Source organism: Eptatretus burgeri, chromosome 10 (assembly GCF_056783735.1).
Source record: "Eptatretus burgeri isolate ZD-2024b chromosome 10, Ebu_testis_v1, whole genome shotgun sequence".
NCBI lineage: Eukaryota > Metazoa > Chordata > Myxini > Myxiniformes > Myxinidae > Eptatretus > Eptatretus burgeri.
In genome coordinates this window covers 96,924,193-96,948,161 of record NC_140970.1, presented here as the reverse complement: position 1 = coordinate 96,948,161, position 23,969 = coordinate 96,924,193, and the positions used below count along the sequence as shown (strand labels likewise).

At 43.4% G+C, this 23,969-nt stretch overlaps 1 protein-coding gene across 1 annotated transcript in view; it reads left to right on the top strand.

The window, feature by feature from the left end:
* The window catches only part of IFT122 (intraflagellar transport 122), a 252,835-nt gene that overhangs the window by 87,551 nt on the left and 141,315 nt on the right, over positions 1-23,969 (top strand). The window contains exons 14-16 of the mRNA XM_085899537.1: positions 3,325-3,489; positions 12,350-12,547; positions 13,059-13,199. Of these exons, the coding sequence (XP_085755663.1) occupies positions 3,325-3,489; positions 12,350-12,547; positions 13,059-13,199 (504 nt within the window). The remainder of the gene's footprint in view (positions 1-3,324; positions 3,490-12,349; positions 12,548-13,058; positions 13,200-23,969) is intronic.

The following is a 23,969-nucleotide window of genomic DNA, read 5'->3' as shown; positions in this document are numbered from 1 at the left end:
TATGTCAAATTATTGGGATGTCCTACCCTGAAATTTGACTTCAATCTTGCTTTCACTGGACTGCTATCAGCAGATTGGTTCGCAAACATCAACAAATCAATAATGTCAGACAGACCTCAATCTGGATGACCCAGAGTGACCTCGAACAGAGAAAACACAGCTCTGATCAGGCTTGTCAGACGAATTTATTTTGCCACAAGCACGGTGTTGCGGAATAAATGGAATCTCCCTCGGATAATAAAGGAGGTTTATCCATGAGAACTATCTTGATCCAGCTTTGTGCTGTAAGTTACAAAGCCAGGAGACTAATAAGATGCCCTCTTATCACTCCAGAACTCCAAATGGTCTGTTTGGTATGGTGCTGGACACCTTAACACTGAAATTTTGCATCGTGGAGGAAATTCCATTGGTCTGATGGAAGTCGATTTCTCCTGCAGCGACCGATGGTAGAACTCGGGTTTGGTGGCTAATTAACACAGCCTCCACACCACAGAACATTGTATGGTTTCTTGGAAGATTTGTTATGATAGGGTCTGCCTGTTACAATTGTAAACTTGACATGGTCACTGAACGGTATCCTGACAGGCATGGACAGTGTGACCACTCCTTGGCTTTTTTCACAAGATCTTGGCTATTCGTTGTTCACCTTGGTGTCTTGGTTTTCAATAGGTTTTCTTGGCGTATAGGTTTTCTATTATCATCGCTTTTCCAAAACCTTGTGAATTATTGGCTTTTTTCATTGGCTCACCTTGTCATTTATGAAAATGAGGAGTGGTCACACTGGGCATGGAGTACCATCAAGACATTTTCTATCATGTTGTTGATCCACATTTCAACAACCACCCACTTCTCACAAGACCTGTATCCATGGATGACAATTCCAGATCCAACCGTTCTCATCCGGTTACCAACTTGTTGGGTAACTCCACCGTTGCAACATTGCACCAAAGAATCTTGAATTTAATTCAATATAACATGTTTGGAATATTCTTAGGCACAAAATTAGGAAATTGAACTCTCCTGGGCAGTCTCGGACACAGTTGAAAGCTGTTTTACACCAGGAAATGCAACAACTCGCTTTGGATTGTCAGTGATAATTTCTTCAGGAGATGAAAGGATTGCAGCAGTCATGCCTTCTAATGGTGCTTATATACGTTATTGATCTTTTGAGATATTTATTCCGTTTTGACATCTTTTGATGTCATTATAAACTCGTCTTCAGCTTTATATCACAAAATGAATGTGTTGTCAGTAGCCCAAATCTCAGGTCATTCTGTTTTTTGGTGTTAAACAGTGCCATTACAGACATCCTCATTTTGTGATTTTTTAAAAAAACATCATCAAAATCCCTGAATTTGTCTCAACTTCCAGGTTTTGATGAGCCTGAGAGGTCGGTGGTTCAAATCTTGGCCTAGTCATACCAAAGACTTTAAAAATGGTATTTGCTACTTCCTTGCTTGACCTACAGCATTTAAAAGGATAAAGGGGAGGTGGAAATTCCTCCTAAAGAAACGCCCTGCTGAATGTGGTGAGAAATGCAGCACCGTTGTTGCGATGGTGCTCGTACCCAGAGTGCCCCAGGAAGTAACAGCACTTCCCCCAAGATCAGTGGCTGTGTTTGTCTCATCTAACTCCACCACGAGTCTTAGATACTGTAGAAAAATAATTTGTCTAACATGCATACTTTGCCAATGTGTGGTTTTATTTTTGCTAAATGTTATGGTTTCTGAATAATTTTCTCAGTTATTGCTATGATCTAGAAAAATGCAGGCTCTGCTGAACTTTTTTTTTCCATGTGTCTGCACTTTCGGCCATAAAAATGTAGATTTGATGATGTAATTATTGAAGGACTTTTCCAGTGTCAACTCCAAGTGACTTTTTGGCACGAGGGATATGCAGAACACCTGATTGCCATTTTCCACGCAACGTATATCCTGCAATCACTGTGACTCATGTACACTTAGGTTTTTAGAGGTAAGACGAGGTATTTTAAAAAACAAATTTAAACAGTTTTTCAATTTCACCAATTTTTGACTTAAAAAAAAACACGATATTATTTAACAATCCATTACAATGAATCAAATCATTGGACCCCTTCAAGCAAAGGATCTGTTCATGGCTTCAGAAGATGTTATCAAGGCACTGGATCAACAAGATATATGAATCAACAAGAGATATCAACAAGAGATACATTGGATCACGAAGAGATATTCTAAGAAGTGGACCACACTATAATATACTCGTGCTCAGGACCGATACATTTTCACAACCCATCTATGCAATCAGTTTCAGACTGCTCAGAGGACTGCAAACACACTCCCTGAAATGAAAAGAATAAGTGTCAACACCATCCTGAGGCATCTCATGAATGCAGGAATCCATGCTCATCATTCTGTTCAGCATCAAAGACTTGCACCGGGACACATCCAAGCATGCTTGCAGTGGTCAAATGAGGACAACCAATGGACATGGAGGCAGTGGCAAGTGTTATGCTCAGTGATAAATCCAGGTTTTCTCCTTGGAATGATGGTCGTGCACGGGCTGCATAAAACGCAATGAGCAATATGCTCCAAACTTTTGAATGCAGAAATCTCATGGTGTGGGGTGATATTGCTAAAACCTATCATACCAACGTTAATCGTATCAGAACCGTATCAGACAAACTTGAACCTAATCTTATGGCAGATCGACACATTAATGAGTATTTACTTCAATGTGTTACCTACCCTTCAACAACATTGTCTAGGAATCATCCTTGTGCATGACAATGCTCCTTCTCAGAGGGCCATTTGATCAAGGAACACTCTTGTCAATGCCAGCATTAATGTCATGACACCCTTGACTGCCATCTCCTCAGATTTAAGTCTCATCGAACATCTCTGGTATATCATTGATTGTTGCATTTGAACCTTGCCAAGACAGCCACAAACCCCCGATGAGCTGATTCTGGTGTGGGTTACCATTCCTCAGGCTCAGATTTGAGTTCTCATACAGTCAATGCGATGGCAGTGCAATGCAGTGATTACCGCCAGAGGTGGACATACTCAGTGTTGAGATTGTTACTTCCATCTTGCATCTCTATGTGAAAATATTTGCCACAACACAGCACTATGTCATTAAATCACAATGGAATGGATGTGGAATTTATTCATCATTTATTGCTGTCAGAGGTTTTCATCTTAACTGTGTTCCATGATGCTACATAAATAAATCGCATCAACAATCATGTGTTCAGTTTTTGTTTTGGTAGAGAATGTATGTGATGATGCAAACTTTAAAATTATATCTTTAATTTATGCCATAATTGTTTGTTTTCCACTTCAGATTCTCAAGATCTTTGTGGACAATTCATTTCCTATTGTTCTACTGAAGCAGGCAACATCTGTGCGATGCTTAGATATGAGCATGTCTCGTCGTAAGATTGCTGTTGTCGATGAGAACAACACCTGCCTGGTGTACAACCTACTTACAAAGGAGCTGCTTTTCGAGGTAACACATTGTTTCCCCCCTTTTTTCACTTTTGTTGTCATCAGTTGATACACTCGTTAATTTTAGTGTTTGTGTTCCCTTTCTCCTCATTTTTATCCTTCTTTTCCAGTGGTTGATTGTGATCATTTAAATTTTTCTCTATCAAGTCCATTTATTTCATTTTGATGAACTCTATATTTAATTCTTTTTTTGCCTGTCATGTCTCTGGATATAATAAAAATTTATTGTTATTATTTTATTATTATTATTATGGGACTAAACCATTCTGGCTGGTACCCCATTAAAACTGTTCACATTGCGAAACTTTAAGTATGCGATCGACTATCCATGGGAAATAAAGTTGGATAAAAATGACATCATAGGTCACGTGGGCTGACATCCATATTGGATCGAAGGAAAACCTTTAAAATACATATTTTATGCAAGAGCTTTACTGTTCAATGCGGGGCTGCTTGGGCCCCAGCATCACTGCTTGCAGTTACTAGAAGAAAAAAAAAACATTAAAAAAAGTCAAAACAGCGGGATGGCATCTTCAGAAAAACAACCAAACAAGGCAGGGATGACACCACATTATGATGCCACAATAAGACGCCCCACAATCCTCTCGTAGTTTTGCATCACAATATCTTTTGACATTTACTTTTTTGTGGGATTGTGATGGAAAAACATCAAAAGACATCATGATGCCAAACCATAAGAAGATTGTGGCATCATAATGTAGTGTCAATATTCATTTTTTCTTCTTCTTCATTCATCACAATCCCACAACAAAAGTAAAATGTCAAAAGATGTCGTGATGGTAATCCATGAGGATTGTGGTGTCGTATTGTGGCATCATCTTGTGTTATCGTAATATGACATCATACCTTCCTTGTTTGGTTGTTTTTTTTTTAGATTTCATCCCTCGATGCTTTTACTTTTTTTTTAATGTTTTTTTTTCCAGTTTCTGTTGGGTTTTTTTTTTTTGAGGGAGAAAATATAAAAGAGTTCCTAAAGAAAGCAAAATACACAAATACAGATCAGTAAGATAATGTACAGACATCCATGCATATCATCCACTGAGTTGTGTATATATCTGGAGCGAACCTGCAGCATGTGCTTCCGGGGCCACTGAGCCGCCATGTTAGAATACCCTTCCCTCACTAGAACACGAGAGGTACAGGCATAGCTGAGTGTGATAAGCACTGGACTTCATCGGGTTCCGTTGACAGATTGATTCAAATTTGTTTCCTCATTTCCACTTTTGTTTGTTTTCCTTCAGAGCCTTGTAATAAAGCTACAGGGGTGGGTGATTGACAAAACTACTGGTTTTAGTAAGCCAGAAGTGTCAAGTTGAGTTGGTTTCAGTGTGAGAATAATTGAATTTCAGATCCTCAATAAAATGGAATGAAAGTGGCAGTGTGGTGGGGAGGGGTGGGGGTGGTTGTTGCTTAAATAACAATGTTCCTCTCAGACAGAGTCCATAACTATATGTTCCTTGCAGACAGAGTCCATAACTATATGTTCCTTGCAGACAGAGTCCATAACTATATGTTCCTTGCAGACAGAGTCCATAACTATATGTTCCTTGCAGACAGAGTCCATAACTATAAGTTCCTTGCAGACAGAGTCCATAACTATAAGTTCCTTGCAGACAGAGTCCATAACTATATGTTCCTTGCAGACAGAGTCCATAACTATATGTTCCTTGCAGACAAAGTCCATAACTATATGTTCGTTGCAGACAGTCCATAACAATATGTTCGTTGCAGACAGAGTCCATAACTATATGTTCCTTGTAGACAGAGTCCATAACTATATGTTCCTTGCAGACAGAGTCAGGTCAGGTATGGGAGCATGTGCTAGAACAGCGCGTCGCTGCGTCCACTTTCCGCCGGTACTCCAGGGGCCTCCGTCTGGCCATACCCCAGGCAGATGCCAGGCCCATCCCCATCTCCTTGAGATGATGGTCAACCTGCTGCAACCACGAGGCACGTGGTCGGCCCACTGACCTCCTCCACTCATGAGACTCCCTCGCTGAGAGAATCTGGTGAGCAGGATCAGCGTCAGGAAAACGAGCCACATGTCCATACAGCCGCAACTGACGCTCACGGACTATGTAGGTAACAAATCTCATCCGAGTCTCTCTCAGCAACCGCTCGTTGGACACAAAATCCGACCAGCGATAGCCAAGGATTCTGCGAAGAGACCTGGTACCAAAGGAATTAAGTCTCCGCCTCAGATCCTTGGTCAGAGTCCAAGTCTCGCATCCATAGAGCAAGACTGGAAGTACCAAGGACCTGAAGACTCGGACTTTCGTCCTCCCGCCAGGTACCGGCAGCGCCACACCCCATGATCCAGTGAATCCATGACTCCCCAGGCCTGACCCAGACGTCTATTGACCTCTGACTCACAGCCAGCAGAGACATGAATATCACTGCCAAGGTAAGTGAATCTCTCCACGACCTCAACATCCTCACCACAAACAGACACAGACAGGACAGCAGCATCCAAGATGTCACCAAAAGCCTGGATCTTAGTTTTGACCCTAGAAACCCGTAATCCCAGCGGCTCCCACTCCTCATTCAGCACCTCGAGGGCCCCAAAAGGATATCTAAAGTCTCCGCAAAGATGACTGCATCATCTGCAAAATCAAGGTCCGAGATCTTGACATTCCCAAACGATGCACCACAGCTTGATCTCTCCGACATCCTCCCTAAAATCCAGTCCGTATAAGTGCTGAAAAGTGTGGGGGCCAGTACACACCCCTGACGAACTCCAGTAACAACTGGAAATAAGTCAGAGATGGTACCACCACACTTCACAGCACTCTCAGTACCAGAGTAGAGTTCAGATATCAGATCGATCAGTTTTGGTGGCACCCCACGAAGACCAAGAATCCTCCAGAGGACATCCCGATTCACTGAATCGAACGCTTTACAGAGATCAACATAGGCTGCAAGCAGCCCCTGCCGAAACTCTTGTCTGCGTTTGGTGAGGACACGAAGAGCAAGGATACGATCAATCATTGACCTCTTTGGTTTAAAGCCTGACTGCTCTGGACGCTGGTGCTCATGCAGATGGTGGCAAACCCAATCAAGGATTATCCGAGCAAAGACCTTGCCCGGCACTGAGAGCAGCGTCACCCCTCGGTAGTTGTTGCAGTCTTGGCGATCACCCTTCCCTTTCCAGAAAGGAACAACAAGGCCCCTCTTCCAATCAGTTGGGATGATGCCTGTGTTCTAGGCAGAGCACAAAACTGCATGCAACGACACGAGTGCAGCATTTCCACCAGCCTTGAGAAGTTCAGCATGGATGCCACAGATCCCTGGAGCTTTGCCCCGTTTCAACTGGTTCACCGCAGCCCGTGTTTCCACAAGCGAAGGTGGACCACAGTTGATTCGAGGGCCAGCAACAGGGATTGTAACACCCTTGACGTCCAACTCGACAGCTGGGGGATCAGCCTGGTACAACCGCTCAAAGTAACCGGCCCAGCGGGCCTTCACTTCAGACTCCTCTGTCAAGAGCCTACCACTCTCTGCTCTAATTTCAGTGCTCCGAGGGATGGGCTTGGATGAACGCAATGCGCGAATTCCCCTGTAAGCGGGACGAGAATCACCTGTCCACAGGTGATGCTCTACCCCCTCACAGATTCCTTGCATATAGGCCTCCTTGTCCACCCTCAGTGCACGTACAGTTTTACGCCTCAGCTCCGTGAACAGATCAGTTCAGTCATTCAGCCTGGCCCTGCGACTCTGGTCAATGGTATCCAGTGTCCCTTGAGAGACAAAATTCTTCTTTGCCCTGCGGTGAGTTCCAAGACATCCGCCGGCAACATCAAGCAGACAGAGTCTTGAAACAAAACACACACACAAATACACAATGGCTCAATGTCACTGTGAGTCACTTTTCTGGTGATTATATCATACGTTGAATGATAGATTAAACACATCAGTGTAAACATAAACCGAATCAGCAACTCTGATCAGGGAAATACGATAGAGTTCAAACTTCACCGCCGAGAGCCAAACAATAATAAAATGAAACACTTCTCGCATCTGGATTTGGATCTTCACCAAAATCGAATCAATTCTTGCTTGTCACACACCCATCGTGTCCACCAAGTTTTGGCCAAATCTGTCCACCACTTTCTGAGATATCATGCTAAATATCGTTTTTGGCCCGATACCTCTCAATGATGAAGAATGATTGAAAAATTTGTAGGAGCAGGTTCTTTTTTTTTTTGTATACCTTGTCGAGGCTCATATGAGAGCTGACGCACAACGCACAGCAAGGGTGGGGGGGGCATGAGACGAGGGGCGGGAGTGGGAAGGACAAAACAGTGGGGAACAGAGACATTTGGAGATCTGTGGAAGGGAGAGGGATGGGGTAGGGAACACGGGGTATACAAGATGGACATTACAGGGACTTTCAGGAAGAAGTGCAGGGAATTTGAAGGAAGTGGGTTTGGGGTGGATTAACAGGGGTGGAAAAGATCGAGGATTTGGATGGGGGATGATAAGAGGTGGTGCTGAACAACTATTTTGAAGGCCTGGAGAGAAGAATGGGATTGAACAGAGCGAGGGAGTTTATTCCAAAGGTGGGAAAAAAGAAGAATGCAAGAGTGAAGGTGAGCAATGATTCGTGATTTTGGTTGTTGATTCGTTTTACCAGAAGGGGGTTGTTGGCGGACCTTGAGTGCCCTGCGGAAATATGGTGGGAACAAATCGCAGACAGGGTGGGGGGGGGGGTTGTGCGAGACCGGAAAGGAGACGGTACAATACAGAAAGACCACCGACCTGCCTACGGTGAGACAGTGAGAGGCCCAAAGACTCAGCCTCATCACGGGAGATGCCAATGATCCTAAATGCCTTGGTTTACCTTGGTGAGATTTGTCCGGATTGAAAGACATGTTCCACGTGTTGGACCTGTTTGTGATTTTACCCAGATCTGCAGTGAGCGAAGAAGCTCACTTTTGCATGTTTGTAGGTTTTAAGGAATTCAGATGAAACGTTGAAGTAACAATAAAAGTATGAAATTCCCGTTTCAATATCGTCCTCCATGACAGCAAAGTTGAAGAAACAGCCACCAATCGTTTTGAATTTGACTTCGGCAGCCAATTTTTCAAATGGCTCATTTACCTCTCGTCAAGCACCTCTCTTAATCGCTTTCTCCGCTTTGTGCCTTTGCTAGTGGCTTGTAAAGCCGTTGATACGGAATGCTGGCTTGGCAAGCGATAGCAAGCCACTTGCTAACGGAGCACGCCCCAGAGGCCTGAAGCTTAAGACCTGAAGCCTGAAACCAATATGTCGTGTCACCTTCTCAAGACCCTTGTCACCTATCAACCCCAAGTCAAACCATAGTAGTTTCAAAATGCAGACATATGATTCGATTTTTCAGGTTACAATTATGGGTGGAGTCAGGCCAGTAAGCCAAGCTCTGCCCGAGATTGACAGTTTCAGACTGTGGGAGAATATTATAGTGGAGATTATTCTTCTTCTCATATTTATTTGCAAAACGGTGACCAGGCCAAAAATCTCAAGGCAGGAGAAAGCACGTGTCCAAAAGTGCCAGGCATGTGTGGAGACACAGGAAGACAGAGGTTATATTTTCACTTCACTTAATTTAGGTCGTTACTTGCTGATATTTTTTACTTTGAAACCTCACATTGATGTCCAGTTATGTTTAACACTTATTTAATATCAAATAAAACCAGTCACCTGAATACAAAGCTCAGTTCTCACTTGAACTCGTTCTGGCCTGAGCTCGATCAGAACTTGCTCGTGGACACAGCATCCAAGTCAAGCAAGCCCTAAGACCTAAATTATCTAAAATGGCATCAAAAGCATTTATATATTAAAAGCACCCAAACATGCTTGATTTTCGGACATCATTCATGTAAGATTTCTTGCTGTTCTTCATGTATGACTAACTCGTTCTAAATTTGTGAGATTATTGTGGTCTAATGAGTTTTGAGCATGTTCAGGAGAACAATTTTCCATTAACCATGAGATGTTTCAACTAAAACCTTCAAAAATGGTGCTCCCAGCACTCTTGATCTAAAGTGGGATTCTTTAACCTGTGTGGCATGTGTTGTAAGTGAAAGGGGAGGGGGAGGTTGGAAGTGGGGGAGAAGACCGGCAGGTGGAAGGAGATGAAGAGGTATGGGGGAGATGGTGTGATTGAGAAGTGAAACAGTGAGAAGAGCGGAAGGACGAGGACGTTAATGACAGAAAAAGATCTCACTTTCAACTGCATCTATCTATAATTCCAGCAATGTGTGTGTGTGTGTGTGTGTGTTTTTGTGACTGCTGTTTCTCGACAACCACTGGTCCGATCTAATTGAAACCTGCCAGGTATATTGCTGGGGACCTGAGGATGTGCCTTTTCAAGGTTTGATATTAATCGGACAACTGCTTCCCAAGTTATGGCCATTTATTTACCAACAAATGAAAGGACACGTTGCTGTGTAGGCGTGGCTGCGAAGGCTGGTGCGCGGCCGGCCGACGATGACGTCACGTGCCATGCCGGTTACGATAGGGATCGGTGCCTTAGTTACCGTGGCGTAGGAGTGGCAATGGTCAATGGCAGCGAATGTCATGGCAAGCAAAGACAGGGAGGTAAACTTGATTTTAATTTGGATTTTAATTAACTCTGTGTGTGTAAGTATCACAGCAGTTGTTACTTCAATGCAAGCGATAATTAATGGAATGCATGTGAACATTCTGTACGGGCACACACCACTTCCGGATAGTGATGACAATGTATTCTAATAATTTCTCGATTTCTTATGCGCATTTATAGATAAACACAATGCCCCAACCCAGTCGTCGTTTACGAGAGCGAAGGAACGGCCTGTGTGGTTGTTTGAAAAAATTTTTGTTGTTTTTTTTTTGGGGGGGGGGGTGCACGTACGGGCACGCACATATGGGCACGCGAGAGCAAAGGAACGGCCTGTGTGGTTGTTTCTGGCTCGCGGTTTAAAAGGTTTTTTGGGGGGGGGGTTTGCACGTACGGCCACGCACGTATGGGCACGCGAGAGCGAAGGAATGTCCTGTGTGGTTGTTGTTTCTGGCTCGCGATTTGAGTTTATTATTTTTTTTTTTGCACGTACGGCCACGCACGCACCGGCACATACTCGTATGAGAAATGAGCATTGTTTTTTATTTTTAAATTTTTTTTTTTAATAATCATTTTTGGGGAGGGCAAGTGGGTGGGGCTTGAATCAACACAGATTGGGCGTTCACACTTTCAACATCCTACACCTGTAAGAATCAGAATACATGTATATGAATATACCATCAGCACAAACATAGTTAGTGTGTTTACAATACTTTAATGATTACTATTGTAAACACACAAATGATGTTTCCACACCTGATCATGCTTCCATTCTAAACTTAATCCACACTTTTATTCCTTTGGCACTATTAAAGCACCAGGCTGGCAGAATTGTCTCGAGCTATGCATATTCACATCTGAGCTGTCTAGCCTCGGTACGAATCTCAGCCCAGCTGTAAACCGTCGATGTGATGTTTCGTCGGCAGGCCAATTGATCCATCAATGTGTGTGTCTTCCGTTTTATGGCTGTCAAATTGGGTGTCCCATTTGCCAGCATTAGTGGATGTTGATGATCCCATGGTGTCCTTCACGAACAGTAGGCGAGCTATCGCCGGCACCCTGGGAAAATTCCAGTCCTGCTTTGACCTAGAGGGGGAACTGCATCCGCGGAACAGCTGTGCCCCCAGCAAATGATGTTACCCACAGCCATGTGCTGCTTACAAAAGAAGATGATGTCTAAAACACCCCTTCTGCCAACACATGATGAACCTTAGAAACATCATGACAACATTTTCTTCACCAGACTCAAGGTCACCCTGGGATGGAAGCCTGTCCTGCTCCTTGAGTTAACTGTGCATTCAGATTAAACTGCACAGGCAGTTGAAGTAAATATGTTCCATGCATGGAGGCATTTGTGATGATATTGGAAGCTAACGTTCAGTATAAATGAGCCTTGAGAGACAGGATAAAAGTAGTGCAGAGAGGATAGAAGTCAAATGCTGTAATTACAGTACATCCAAGCAGCAGAGAGGGGACATGCTCACTGTTCATCGTTGGGAATAAAATTCACAAACGCGTTGATGCCAATTTTGCATTTGGCAAGTATTTTTCTGGTACAGTATCCCCTGCATTTGTGAATGAAAACACTGGATTTCACTTTTAAAGTATTCCTTTAACAGAAGAAAATAGGAAGTGGTTTGACCAATACTTCAATGGTGACAAAACTTTTAGAAAGTATAACGGCACTCAGTAGAGTGCATACCTCTGCTGGGCTGTTTACATTTTGTATCCCACTGATCGACTGGATCTAAATTTGCCCCCGTCTCTCAATTGTGAAGAATCACTTTTTAAATTCTAGTGTCCGGATCTGGATCTTCACCCCAACATAATCAGTTCGTCCTTGTCACACCAAATTTCGTTGGAATCAGTCAAAACTTTTTGAGATATCCTGCTCACCGACAGACAGACAGGGGTGAAAACGTAACCTCTGTCTACCTTCGTGGCAGAGGTAAAAATGCCTTCAATTGATGCTCCATAAAGAACACAAAAGGTGTTTTTATTCCTGCTCTCAGTATATTGAAGCTGAAAGCCATTTTTGTTTTCCTTTATTTGTTGAACATCAAATTCTGAGTCGGCACATTGTGAGACGTATTTTCCAAGCCGCCTCATGTTCATCCCTATAATTTTCAGCGTCTTGCAGTGGTCCCCAAAAAAAAGTTCCATTAATTATTTTTCCCACATTTACGTATTTTTTTTTCTGTGTAATGACATTTTAAAAATTGGTTTGTAAATTAATTTTGCTTGTCTCACTACATGATAGGAGCCAAACGCAAGCAGCGTGGCTTGGAACACACAGTCTGAAGACATGTTATGCTTCTCTGGGGGTGGCTTCCTCCATATCAAGGCAAGGAACTTCCCTGTACATAAACAGAAGATGCAAGGATTTGTGGTGGGATACAATGGTTCCAGGATCTTTTGCCTGCACGCACATGCCATGTCTGCTGTAGAGGTTCCACAGGTGAGTATGTGCTAAGTGTGAGGTAACATTTTGTATCCGATCTTGTTTAACAAGTTTATAGAAGAACCCAGGTAGAAATGGAGAAAAGTTTGCAGGGGATAGATAGGTTGGCTTGTTTCGTGTTCTGATCTGAATCAGTGACTCATGATTTTCAGAACCCATGTTCTAATCTCATGCACTCGATGTATGTATTTCTCCATGTTATGCTTATAATTCGTATGAAAATTAACCTTTTAAACCCTGGCAGCCCTTTTTCCAGCCGCTATTCATAATTCCACATACTCAAGCGGCCGGTTTACTGGCAGCTATTCAAACCTCCAAATACCCAAGCGGCTGGATTTTTCTCCAGGGAGCCCAGAGTGGGGGAGCCGAAAGTCCAAGGAGCTCGGGGTTCAAAGGGTTAAAGTACACTGTCTACAAATGTCTTTGGCAAACATGTGATTCATGTACAGTACACACACTCTCTGATATTTACACAAATTATAACTTTACTCTTGTCTTTCTTCTGCAGTCAGCCCCAATGTACCAGTATCTGGAGCGGAATATGTACAAGGAAGCATACCAGATCGCATGTCTTGGTGTGACTGAGGGCAACTGGCAGGACCTCAGCCTGGATGCACTCAACGGACAGGATTATGAAACAGCAAAGAAGGTTCAGGAGTTAATTTTAGTTTTATTACCATTGAGCTGATGAGATTACTTTCTCATTTAGTTGCTTAGATTCACCATGGTCCATTCTGACTGAATAATTAGATGCAAAACAATTTAAGTGAGACACTTTTGATATGTAATACAAAATTTGAACCTCAGTTGTGGTGCTGCCTTCTCAAGTCAGTCTCTGGTGTATACTTGCACTCTATCCCCTCCCAAACCTCAGGTGGCATCACTACAGAACCTTCTCAAGATAAAGCTTAATGTCTCAACTCGTTTGCCTCCAAGTATAGTGTCCCTCACCTACTTTGCTATGTCTCGATCTTACCCCCTTATACCCACTGTTTGAACACTGGATTGCATTTTCTTCTCAAACCGTGAAGCCAGATAAAGTTATGTCCAGCCTCAACCCTGCTATGGTGATGTGCTCAGATGACATGGATGCCAATGCTCCAAGTCCTGCTCTGCTGTGTTTGCTTCTCTTTTGTCTGTGCTCTTCAGCCCGTCCTCGTTTATCTGCCCCCGTTTGCCTGAAAGTCAGCAAATATCATTCCCATCAAGAAGAAGAGTACAAATGTAGATCTTCTTGATGACAGACCAGATTCCAATTACTGTATAACCAAAGTCATGAAATCCATCATTGCTTCTGACATCAAGCATTTTCTCTTTTCAAAAGCAGCCTGATCATCAGTTTAGATTCCATCCCATGTGCTGCTCCTCTATCAGTGAAAATTGATTTAAGGCCCTAAATCTCAAACGAGATCAAGACCATCTCCTTGGACATATCTCGGCCATTTGAAGCAGTCTGGTATATTACACTGATTGCCAAGCTTGCTGCTTGTGATACACAAGGAAGCCTTTATAACTGGCTTGCTGATTGGAGAGCAAATGGATCTATTGATACATTGCTATCAATAAAACCATTTCCTCTTGAATCCCAGTGGAGCCTGGAATGCCCCAGGTCAGTGCCTTGGGCCCAGTGTTGTTCCTCATCCACATAAATGACATCTCTGATGCTCTGGAAACTATATTTCTTTTGTATGCCTCCACCGACGAAGTCGTTGGAGGCATTTTGCTTTCGAGTTGTCTGTCTGTGCGTCATTCCATCCTTGCATGTGTGCATTTGTGCGTTTGTGATAGGTTTTCGTTACCTCAATAACTTAAGAACGGCTGAAGGGATCTAAGTCAAATTTGGGACAGGTATGTATCATGATGTAAAGATGAACTGAATCCATTTTGGAGTGGAGGTCAAAGGTCAGAGGTCATATTCGGTAAAAAAAATTCTGTTACCGTGCCAAGTTGTAAACCAGTGATTGAATCTTCTTTTGTGTGGTCCGATCGTGAAGTCATTCAACATGTAGACCCAGCAAATCTCAACCATTCTCAGGCCTGCTGATCAAGCTGTGCAAAAGTGTTCCAACCTCCTACCAACTGGTGGATGGACACTATTCCACCAAGTGTTCTGCAGTTTGAGGCTCTCCACAATCACAGCTTGCTGTGTCAGCCAGGTTCCAGTCACACATGCAAGCCTTAAATCTTCCAATGCCTGTTCGCAGTCTGTTCAGGTGGCACCACTCCTTTCATGGAAGTCTGCAGTCAGCTGGAGAGGTGGAAATGGCTGGCAGATGCTGCAGTCTGCCTTCAGGGTTGCCTCCGTTTCCACTCTGAGAGGAAGAGCCACTGTTATCTGCTCTCTGAGCTGTCGGCTTCAATGTAAAACTGAGCTGCCACACTGAAAGGTTTCTGACTCTTGAGTCATTCAGTTTGCAGTGGTTTGTGCATCTTGTTATAGAGGGGATGAACTTCAGAGTCAGAAGCTTTAAGTGCAGCATGTCTGGTTGCTGCTTCTCATCTTAGGTGGTGAGGAGAGGTAGGTAGGTGGTGGGTAGGTGTCTGTCTGAGGCTGTCATTGATGACTTCGGGCAGAATTGAGCTGGACATCCACTTTCCTTGTGTGTATGCTTCTACCTCAAGCAGCAATACAGTACTCTGTTGGAGCATTCATCAATGCCAGTGTGGTGGAGCATAGGGTTATGAAATCTGCTCCCCAGTCATGGCCTGTTATCAGGTTGAACCTTGTTGCCGTTTTCCCAGCCACATCCTCAGCATGGTTGCAGAAAGTAAGGGCACTGTCCATCTTCATACCAAGGTAGGTCGGTGTGTTGGAAAAAAGAATGAATGTACCATTCAATTGAGCTTCTAGTTGTCGATTGGCATTCTTATTGCTCAGGTGAAAAGCTGAGCAGGTGGTCTTCTGCACATTAAGACGGAGTCGCCATTGATGGTAATAGTTGTACATTGTGTAAATATCATACAACAAGGCCTGCTCTATGTCCTGAAAAGTGTCACAAGTCTTTAGGTTGGCATAGTCTTCTGCATAAGCCAGTTTCATCCCAGAAGTGTGTGGCAAGTCAGCTGTAGAGAGGTTGAAAAGTGCTGGAGCAAGAACAGATCCTCTTGTAATCCCCTTGGGGGATACCATTCTTAAGGGTCCTGGTCCGGCTGGGTAGTCCATTTATCAGCACCCAAAAACAGTGATTGGAGATGATCTCATTGATGACTTGTACCATTCATCTGTCTTGAAAAGCATTATATAGCTTGAGAAGCAGGTTGCGGTGCCTTACCGTGTCATAGGCAGATGAGAGATCATTCATGGGTGCACCACATTTATTGTTGGCCTCAAAAGCATCCTCGATATGTTCCGTGACAGCCAGCACCTGGTCTCTGCACTCCTGTGTTTCCTGAAATCTACTTGTTCATTCGGGAGAACTTGCTCAAGCAGTGACTCTTTATTGTTCAGGATGACCCTTTCAAACAATTTGAAGGGAACTGACAGGAGTGAGATCATGCAGTAACTCTTTGGGTCATTTTTCGGCTTGTTGGGCTTGGGGATAGCCATAACATTCGCTCTTTTCCAGACCAGTGGGACTCGAGATATTGCAAGGCAGTGTGGCATGAAGGTCCGAAACAACTCTCGAAGAAGAGAGCCTGCATGGAAAAGCTATTCAGCATGAATGTTGTCTGGGCTTGGGGCCTTTACCACACGAGTTTATCAATTGCAGTCACAAGTTCAGGTGGGGAAACTTCTTTGTTGAGGCCAACATCAACAGATGGTGAGTGCCTAATCTCCTGAAGTTTGGACTTGACATTGCGGGAGAAAGCTTTATCCGGATGTGGATATTTGCAATTATTAGCGAGTGTAAGGGTAATTAAATCCCGAGTTATAGGGGAGGGTTGTTGTTTTACTGTTCTCCTAGTTAGACTGCCAGGCATTGTGGTTTGAGTAGGTAAAATTGATGCTTTCAACAGCTTCTCGCCATGTGACTTGCGAACCTCATCCTATCGGGATTTTAACTTGGATGCTGCATGAGAAGCTTCCTCTTCATTCGGTGCATGAATAAAGGCATCGTCAAGCCTTTTGCACTCAGGATTCCAGCCTGGTATGTATGTTGTGTGGCAGCCACGAGGAATGAAGGACTTAGAGGCTGCAATGATCCCATCACAAAGAGAAAGATATGCCTCCTTGATGTTTAGGGAGTCTGGGGAAGAAAGTGTGGCCGGCTTGTAATCTGTCATTTCTCTGTAGCCATCCCAGTCGGCCTTGTGGAAATTCCATCTCTCAGCTAGGTGGGAAGGTGTTGGGGCCAAAAGAGGGGTTCCCTTAATGAGGACAGGTCTGTGGAGGGAGCATGGGAAGCGATCTAAAACCAGTCTTGGCGGTGTTGCAATGCTGTCGCCCTGCCACTATGCCAGATCAGGGTTTGTCGTGGTGTTCCAATGGTTTGAGTGGAATGTTGCTGGTTTCCAACGATCAAAGAGAAGCGTGAGATCAGACTGGGATGCCCAGTTACGAAGTACCTCACTGTTTGCTGTGGTGTAGTTGTAACCCCAATCACTATGTTGGCAATTTAAATCACCTCAATGAAAAACGGGGGGTGGTGCAGTGGGGAGGTCGCAAGGTCAGAGGAGTACTGATGGTGGTTTGTTGTTGTTGCTGTTGTTGTATTGCCCCAGTCAGTTCTGCTCAAACAGGCTCACGGTACGGAGATAGCCGATCGACTTCCCAGGAGCGACCCAGAGATCCCTCACATATATGATTATGTGCTCTTGTCAAAGTGGAGCCAGTACCGCACAGTCTTCCATCATGTGTTTTGCTGTGTATGGAGTGGCCTGGCAGATGTTACAGGTGTCGCCAGTGGTGTTGTCGAGTATGTGTTTGTAGTGTAAGAGCTGTGGGTGGTGTCTACAGCGGAGGCATGCAAGGTGAACATGATCAGACCTGGAGAGCAGTTGTTCTTTGTCATGGATGGGTGGGGCTTCACTGCCCAGGATACTGTTTGGGCCTAGTTTGATTGAATTTATAGTGATGTGGGTGTGGATGTGTTTTTTGTACTTTCCATTATTCATTGGGGGATGTTTTGGAGGATGGTCTCTGTGTGTCTCTGTGGTGTTGCTTTACTCTGTCTAGGGGCCTGTGGGTGGTTATACATGTGGTGGCAAGAGTGATTAAGGTTGGCACTTGCCGTTGCAAGGAACTGTGCACCTCTCATGTCCAAGTGATCTTTGATTTTTTGCATTTTTACCTCTGTGTGTAGGTGCTCAATGGTTGTTGTTCATGTGCAACCTGTGATGATGCAAAGGGCTTTGTTTTTTTATAGTCTGTAGGGTGTTGAGATGTGTATTAGGCTTGAGGCCTATCCACAATGAGTTGGCATAGTTAATGACTGATGTAATGTACTGTTTGTATGTTAGTGATGATGTTTCTTTGTGGTGTCTGATGTCGATGCCTGTGAGTGCCCTCAGTGTGTGCAGCCTGGATGTGCATGTTTGTTTGTTTTTTAGCTCTCCTGGAACGTAGTTCCAGGGATATTTATGGGATGGCACATTGTTCGTCCATCCGTTCATCCGTCCATCCGTCCACAAACATTTTCAACTTCTTCTCTGAAACTACACACACAATTTCAATGAAACTTCACCACAACCTTTATCACCCGGTATGTGTCAATGTTTGTTCACACCATTAAAAAAAAAGAAGGAGGTCCTGAAGGGGTTTACGTGGGGGTTGCCCCCCAAAATATGTATTTGCTTTCTTCTGAGAAACCGCACACGTGGTTTTGATGAAACTTTACTACAACCTTTGAACATCACCCGTGATTTACCAAAGTTTATTCACGCCATTAAAAAAAAAAAAATCCATTGGTATTTACTTTCTTCTCCATGAAGTATTTTGTGGGTCGTTGATGCCTACCAGTGGTTCCCTGGTTTTCTTATCCAGTTGCTACCAGGTGAGTGCCCAGGGGTATTGCCTCTATTTACCTTCGCATTCTGCGAAAGGTTATGTTTTGGTCGCTGTGTATTTATGTATTTGTGAATATGTGTGTTTGTTTGTTATTCGCATAACTCAGAAAGTATTAAACCAAATTGCATGAAAATTGCTGGGATGATTCGTGATTATCCAAGGACGATTTGATTAGATTTTGGGAGCGATCGGGTCAAAGATCAAGGTCAAGGTCATGAAAAGGTCAAAAACAAACTTTTGAGCATAACTTCCTTCATAAGACAGCTATCGACATGCAACCAACGCCATATTGTTCCATGACAAAATACCTTTCGGGTACGTGGTGTCAGATTTGACGTGACGTCATCAGAAGTGCGTCAAAATGACGTCACAAGATGACGTAAATTTTCAATTTTCGACCTCATCAGTTTTGATCATACCGTTTTGTAGGACTTACCTTAAGGACGTCACACACCAAATTTGACGTCGTTCGGACTGACCGTTATGACGTCATTGACGTTTGAACATAACGTTTTTCAATTGTGGCTAAAATGTCCTGATATTTTATATTCAAATATCTATGTTATTTGGAAAGGAAATTGTCCCAAATCCAGGCATTATGATCAGTACCAAAATATCTGCTTATTTATGAACAGGTTTTGCAAATTAACTCTATGGTCAAGGTCACACTCAAGGTCAAAATATACTTGTAGGCATAACTCAGATCTAATAGAGCTATTGACATGAAACCAACGTTAAAATGTTCCATGAAATAAGAGCTTTCAGGATGGTAGTCCGCGATTGGTAGTGATGTCATTGGAAGTGTGTCAAAATGACGTCACAAGATGACGTCATTTTTAAACTTTCGATTTTTTTCAGTGTTTATCATTCCATTTTGTTGGACTGCCCTCAATGACGTCTAACACCAAATTTGACGTCCATCGGACTGATGGTTGTGACGTCATGGACGTTTTTAAATGACGTTTTTCAAATGTGCCCGGAAAAAAGTAGCGGCGGCGAAGGTATGCGCTCTACCGAGTGCCCGTTCTAGTTTTTAATGTTTTTGATGTGATCTGAGAATGACATGGATGTGTTAAAAGAGATGGTGTGTGTGTGTGTGTGTGTGTGTGTGTGAGTGTGTGTGTGTGTGTGTGTGTGTGTGTGTGTGTGTGTGTGTGTGTGTGTGTGTGTGTGTGTGTGGTGTGTTATCGGGATGTTGTTCATTGTGATGTGTGGTGCAGTGCTATGTTCCTTCATGAAATTTGTTAAAAGAGTGACTGTTGATTTTGAGGGGACTACTTTCAGTTTGTTGATGGTGAGCCAGGTTTGTAGGGCGCTAAAGAAGGGTTGAGGATGTTCTGTGCCAGGGTTGATGTTGCTATGTGTTTCAGTAATGGTTATATCCTCCGTAAATGGGGCTATTTGTATATTCTGGGGTGGTGATGGAATTTCATGTATGAACAAATTAAAGAGTGTGGGGGAGAGGACTGAGCCTTGAGGGACTCCGTTAGGAAAGTATTGTGTGCGTGATGATTTACCGTTAAATATTACGAATGACTGTCTGCACGATAGGTATTTGGCCAGCTTGCATTTGGTGTTGTTGTGCATGTTTGTGTTGAGTATTTTGTTTGTAAGAGTTTTGGCAGTGTGTCAAATGCTATGCTGATGCCTACTGTGGTGAGAATAGTGTGTTTTGGTGGTTTTCTGGTGTGGAGTGCCAGTGTGTGTCGTGTGCTTAGAAAGGAGTGCCAGTTTTGCTTTTTTCACTGTTATTTTATTGTTGATTTCTGTGTTTAGTGTTTCGATCCTTTCTACTTTGTCTGGTGTTTTGGGTGTTGGTGTGTTGTGTTTTAGGTTGTCTCGTCGTTTTATGAGGAGTGTGATTTCTGGCGTGTAGTTGGTGTTGTATTTTTGATGTTGCCCTTTGGAATGTATTTAGTTGCTGTGGTTGTGATAATCACATTGAATTGTTTGATGTGGATGTCAGTGTTGGTGATGTTGTTGAGTTGTTGGAATTCTTATTCAGTGTCATGCACAAAGTTATCCCACGTAACTTTTTTTGTAATTGGTGAATCTTTTGTTTTTGTTTGTGTTGAAGTCTCGAGCTACGTTTGTGGTAATGATGACAGGAAGGTGATCTGAAGGGAGTTGCTGCACTGTTCTCCACTTGGTTGTGGTGTAAAGTGATGGAGAACAGAATGTTATGTCTGGTGATGAGTTATTGGAACGTGTGTGTGTGTGTGTGTGTGTGTGTGTGTGTGTGTGTGTGTGTGTGTGTGTGTGTGTGTGTGTGGGTGTGTGTGTGTGTGTGTGTGTGTGTGTGTGTGTGTGTGTGTGTGTTGGTCTGGATCATTCAGTATATATAACGAATTTCGTTGTGTGGCAATGGTTTGGCCTCTGGTGTTTGGTTGATGATGAGTGTACCAGGCTGTGTGTTTGGCATTGAAGTCCCCTCCGATGATGGTGTTTTGGAAGGGAGCACAGGTTCTGCAGTTGTGGTGAGTGTTTGGTTGGTATATTCGGGGATGCGTCTGGTGGTATGTAAATGTTTATGATGTTCGTGTGTGCTTTGTGAACCGTTTTTTATTTTGAAAGCTTGAAATTCAAATGTGTTGTCTGGTGGTAAAAGTGCTTTTTTGTCTTGTGTGATATCTGAGTATCAAATTGAATTGTGAATGTATGTGACGAGGTTTCCACCTCTGGCATTCGGGCTGTTTGAGCACATCGATGCATAGTTGGGGATGGTCGGTATTTTTTTTTCGTGCAATTTGGTTTCTTGTGTGATGGCTGGATGAACCTTGTTTGTGAAAATGAAGAGTTTAAGTTGCATGGCCTTGCTGACGAGGTTGTTTGTGTTGTATTAAGGTTCGATGTGTATTTCTCTGGGGTTGAGGTGATAGGGGCCCCATGTAGTCAGGAGGCCCAATGCAGAATAGTGTACGACCCTGCTGATTCCGTGTTAGAATAGTGCAACAGGTGTAAATTGACTGTCCAGACACACAGAAACGTGAATCAACTTGTTGCCAACTCTGGATATGGATAGTATGGCCGCCATGACAGTTTACAAAATGGTCGCCATTAAATACACTTTTCGTCATATTTCAGCCGCAAATTGACATGAAATTACAAAATTAGGGTCGATTTCCATGTTTTTGAGCATGCCTGAGCTGATGGGAGTATAGAAAAAAACATTGCTCCATCCATTTTCTAAAAATAATATGACTTGTTTTTCACTATATTATTTTTAAAGAAATGTTCAGGCTCGAATTAGAATGTCTGATTATACAAACCACAATCAATGAATTTTACAACTTTGCTATAAAATGAACCTAAACTACATAACTGTGCGTTTTTCTGTTACCCAGGACTAACTGAAAAATGAAAGCCGCAAGATTTCTCACAGGAGGTTCAAGGGATCGAGAAGAAGAAGAGCATGTAGACTGGAATAAATGCTTTATTTGCCAGGACAGTTCAAAAACTAGCAAGTCAACGCCACTTCGAAAGACTACAATCGTTGGTGTGAAAACTGTAGCTGAATGTTGCAAAGAAAGAGAGAAATATAATGACGCTAAATATGTTGACTCATTCTCAAGAATCAGAAAATATTCTGTACCGGAGCACGTCGAAAAGATTCAATGGCACAAATTCTGCTATAGTGACTTTACTCACGCACAAAAAATAGACAGACTGAAGTCAAGGATTCAGCCACAATCCGTGACTTACGCAGAAGAGATACCCACAACATCAGGTTCCTCAGAGAAATACCATGTCCCAAAGTCACTAAGATCCGCGCACAGCGCTATGGATTGGTCAAAATGCGCTTTCTGCCAGACTGACATTCCTGGAAAAGCTGGTGTCCTGACAAATGTTGAATTTGATCACACATCATCCAGGATGCTTAGTTTGGCCCAATTTGACCCCACCATGCGTCACAGGTTTGCAGGTGTTTCAGACTTGATGGCAGCTGAAGGTAAATATCACCTCAAGTGTTATGTTTCTTTTCGCAGAAAGTATAAAAAGGAGAGTGGAGAGAAAAACCAGTCTCCTGAAAGCATCTGTTTCAGAAATGTGATGAACCAGCTTGAGAAAGAGCTGCAGAAGGGACATGTGTTTACCCTGAAAAACATCTGGGAACACTACAGCATGCTGTTATTGAATGATTTTGGAATTGAGGCTGGAGCCTACAAAAGCTACAATTTCAAGCAGAAAGTGGAGGTTCACTTTGGTAGTGACAAGGTGACATTCGTGCAGCCATTGGATGTCACAAAACCCCTCATAGTTGCGTCCTCAACTGTGACAAAGTTTGACATGAGAACTGCTGTGAATGATTTATCTGAAGAAGGTGAAAGTTCTGAAGAAGATGAATTGGCCCAGTGCAGTCTGCCTCATCATGAGAACGAAATTCTTAGCTGGATCTTCAGAGTGGGCATAAAGATTTACAGTGACGTAAAACACTCTCCAGGGCATAGCATTATCGGTGGACTGAACACAGAAAATGCAGAGCGAATTGTACCTGAAACCCTGTACATGCTTGTAAAGCTTCTTTGTGGTGGTGACAGCACTGACAAGATGGACAATGAAGAAGCGGATGAGACAGATACCAAGAACAAAGTTCTGAGCATCTGCCAAGACATTATTCATGTGGCTTCAGGACACTGATGTCCTCATTCTCCTTGTTGCCTATCAGCCGCATCTCAGTCCCTTTCTCTGGATGAATGCAGGGACACCCAAAAAGCAACACTACATTCCCATTGACTCCATCAATATCCCAGATTCGCAGAGGGAGTCACTTCTGGCATTTCATGCAGTGACAGGTTCAGACAGCACAAGCCAGTTTGCTGGAATTGCGAAGCGATCTGCATGGGCTGTCTTTCAAAACAACTCCCACCTGTTGAATAATCGAGGCAAATAACCTAGGAAATTCCTGATGAGAGTGTGATTGCAGATGCTGAGTCATTTGTCTGCAGGCTTTATGACCCTCATGGCCAAGATAACTCAATTCAGCGAGTAAGATGTGATCTGTTTCTCAGTCTGACCAAAGCTATTGAGAATCTGCCTCCAACTCGCGATGCTCTGATTCTACACATCAAGCGAGTGCACTACCAGACTTTTGTGTGGAGAAGAGCCTTGGAATCTGAACCACATCTACCTGCACCTGAGAACTGTGGGTGGGAACAGGTCGTCAAAGATGGCAACGAGACATTTCAGCCGCGACTCATGACTGCACAGCCTATTACTGCTTACTGTGTAGAACTGACGACATGCAAATGCCGTGAGTCATGCTCAACTCGATCGGTGCAAATGTGCACGGAGTGGACTGCCTTGCACGAAAGCATGTGGATGCAAAGCCCTTTGTAGGAACCCGTTCAGTGTACAAGCCGATCAATAGCTCTGAAAATTGTACTTGGGTGTTCTCACAACACTTTTCTCTTCTGCAAAGCAACGTAATTTTGTGTTAGAAAGAATCTGACAGCTGTTGAAATAACCTTTGAC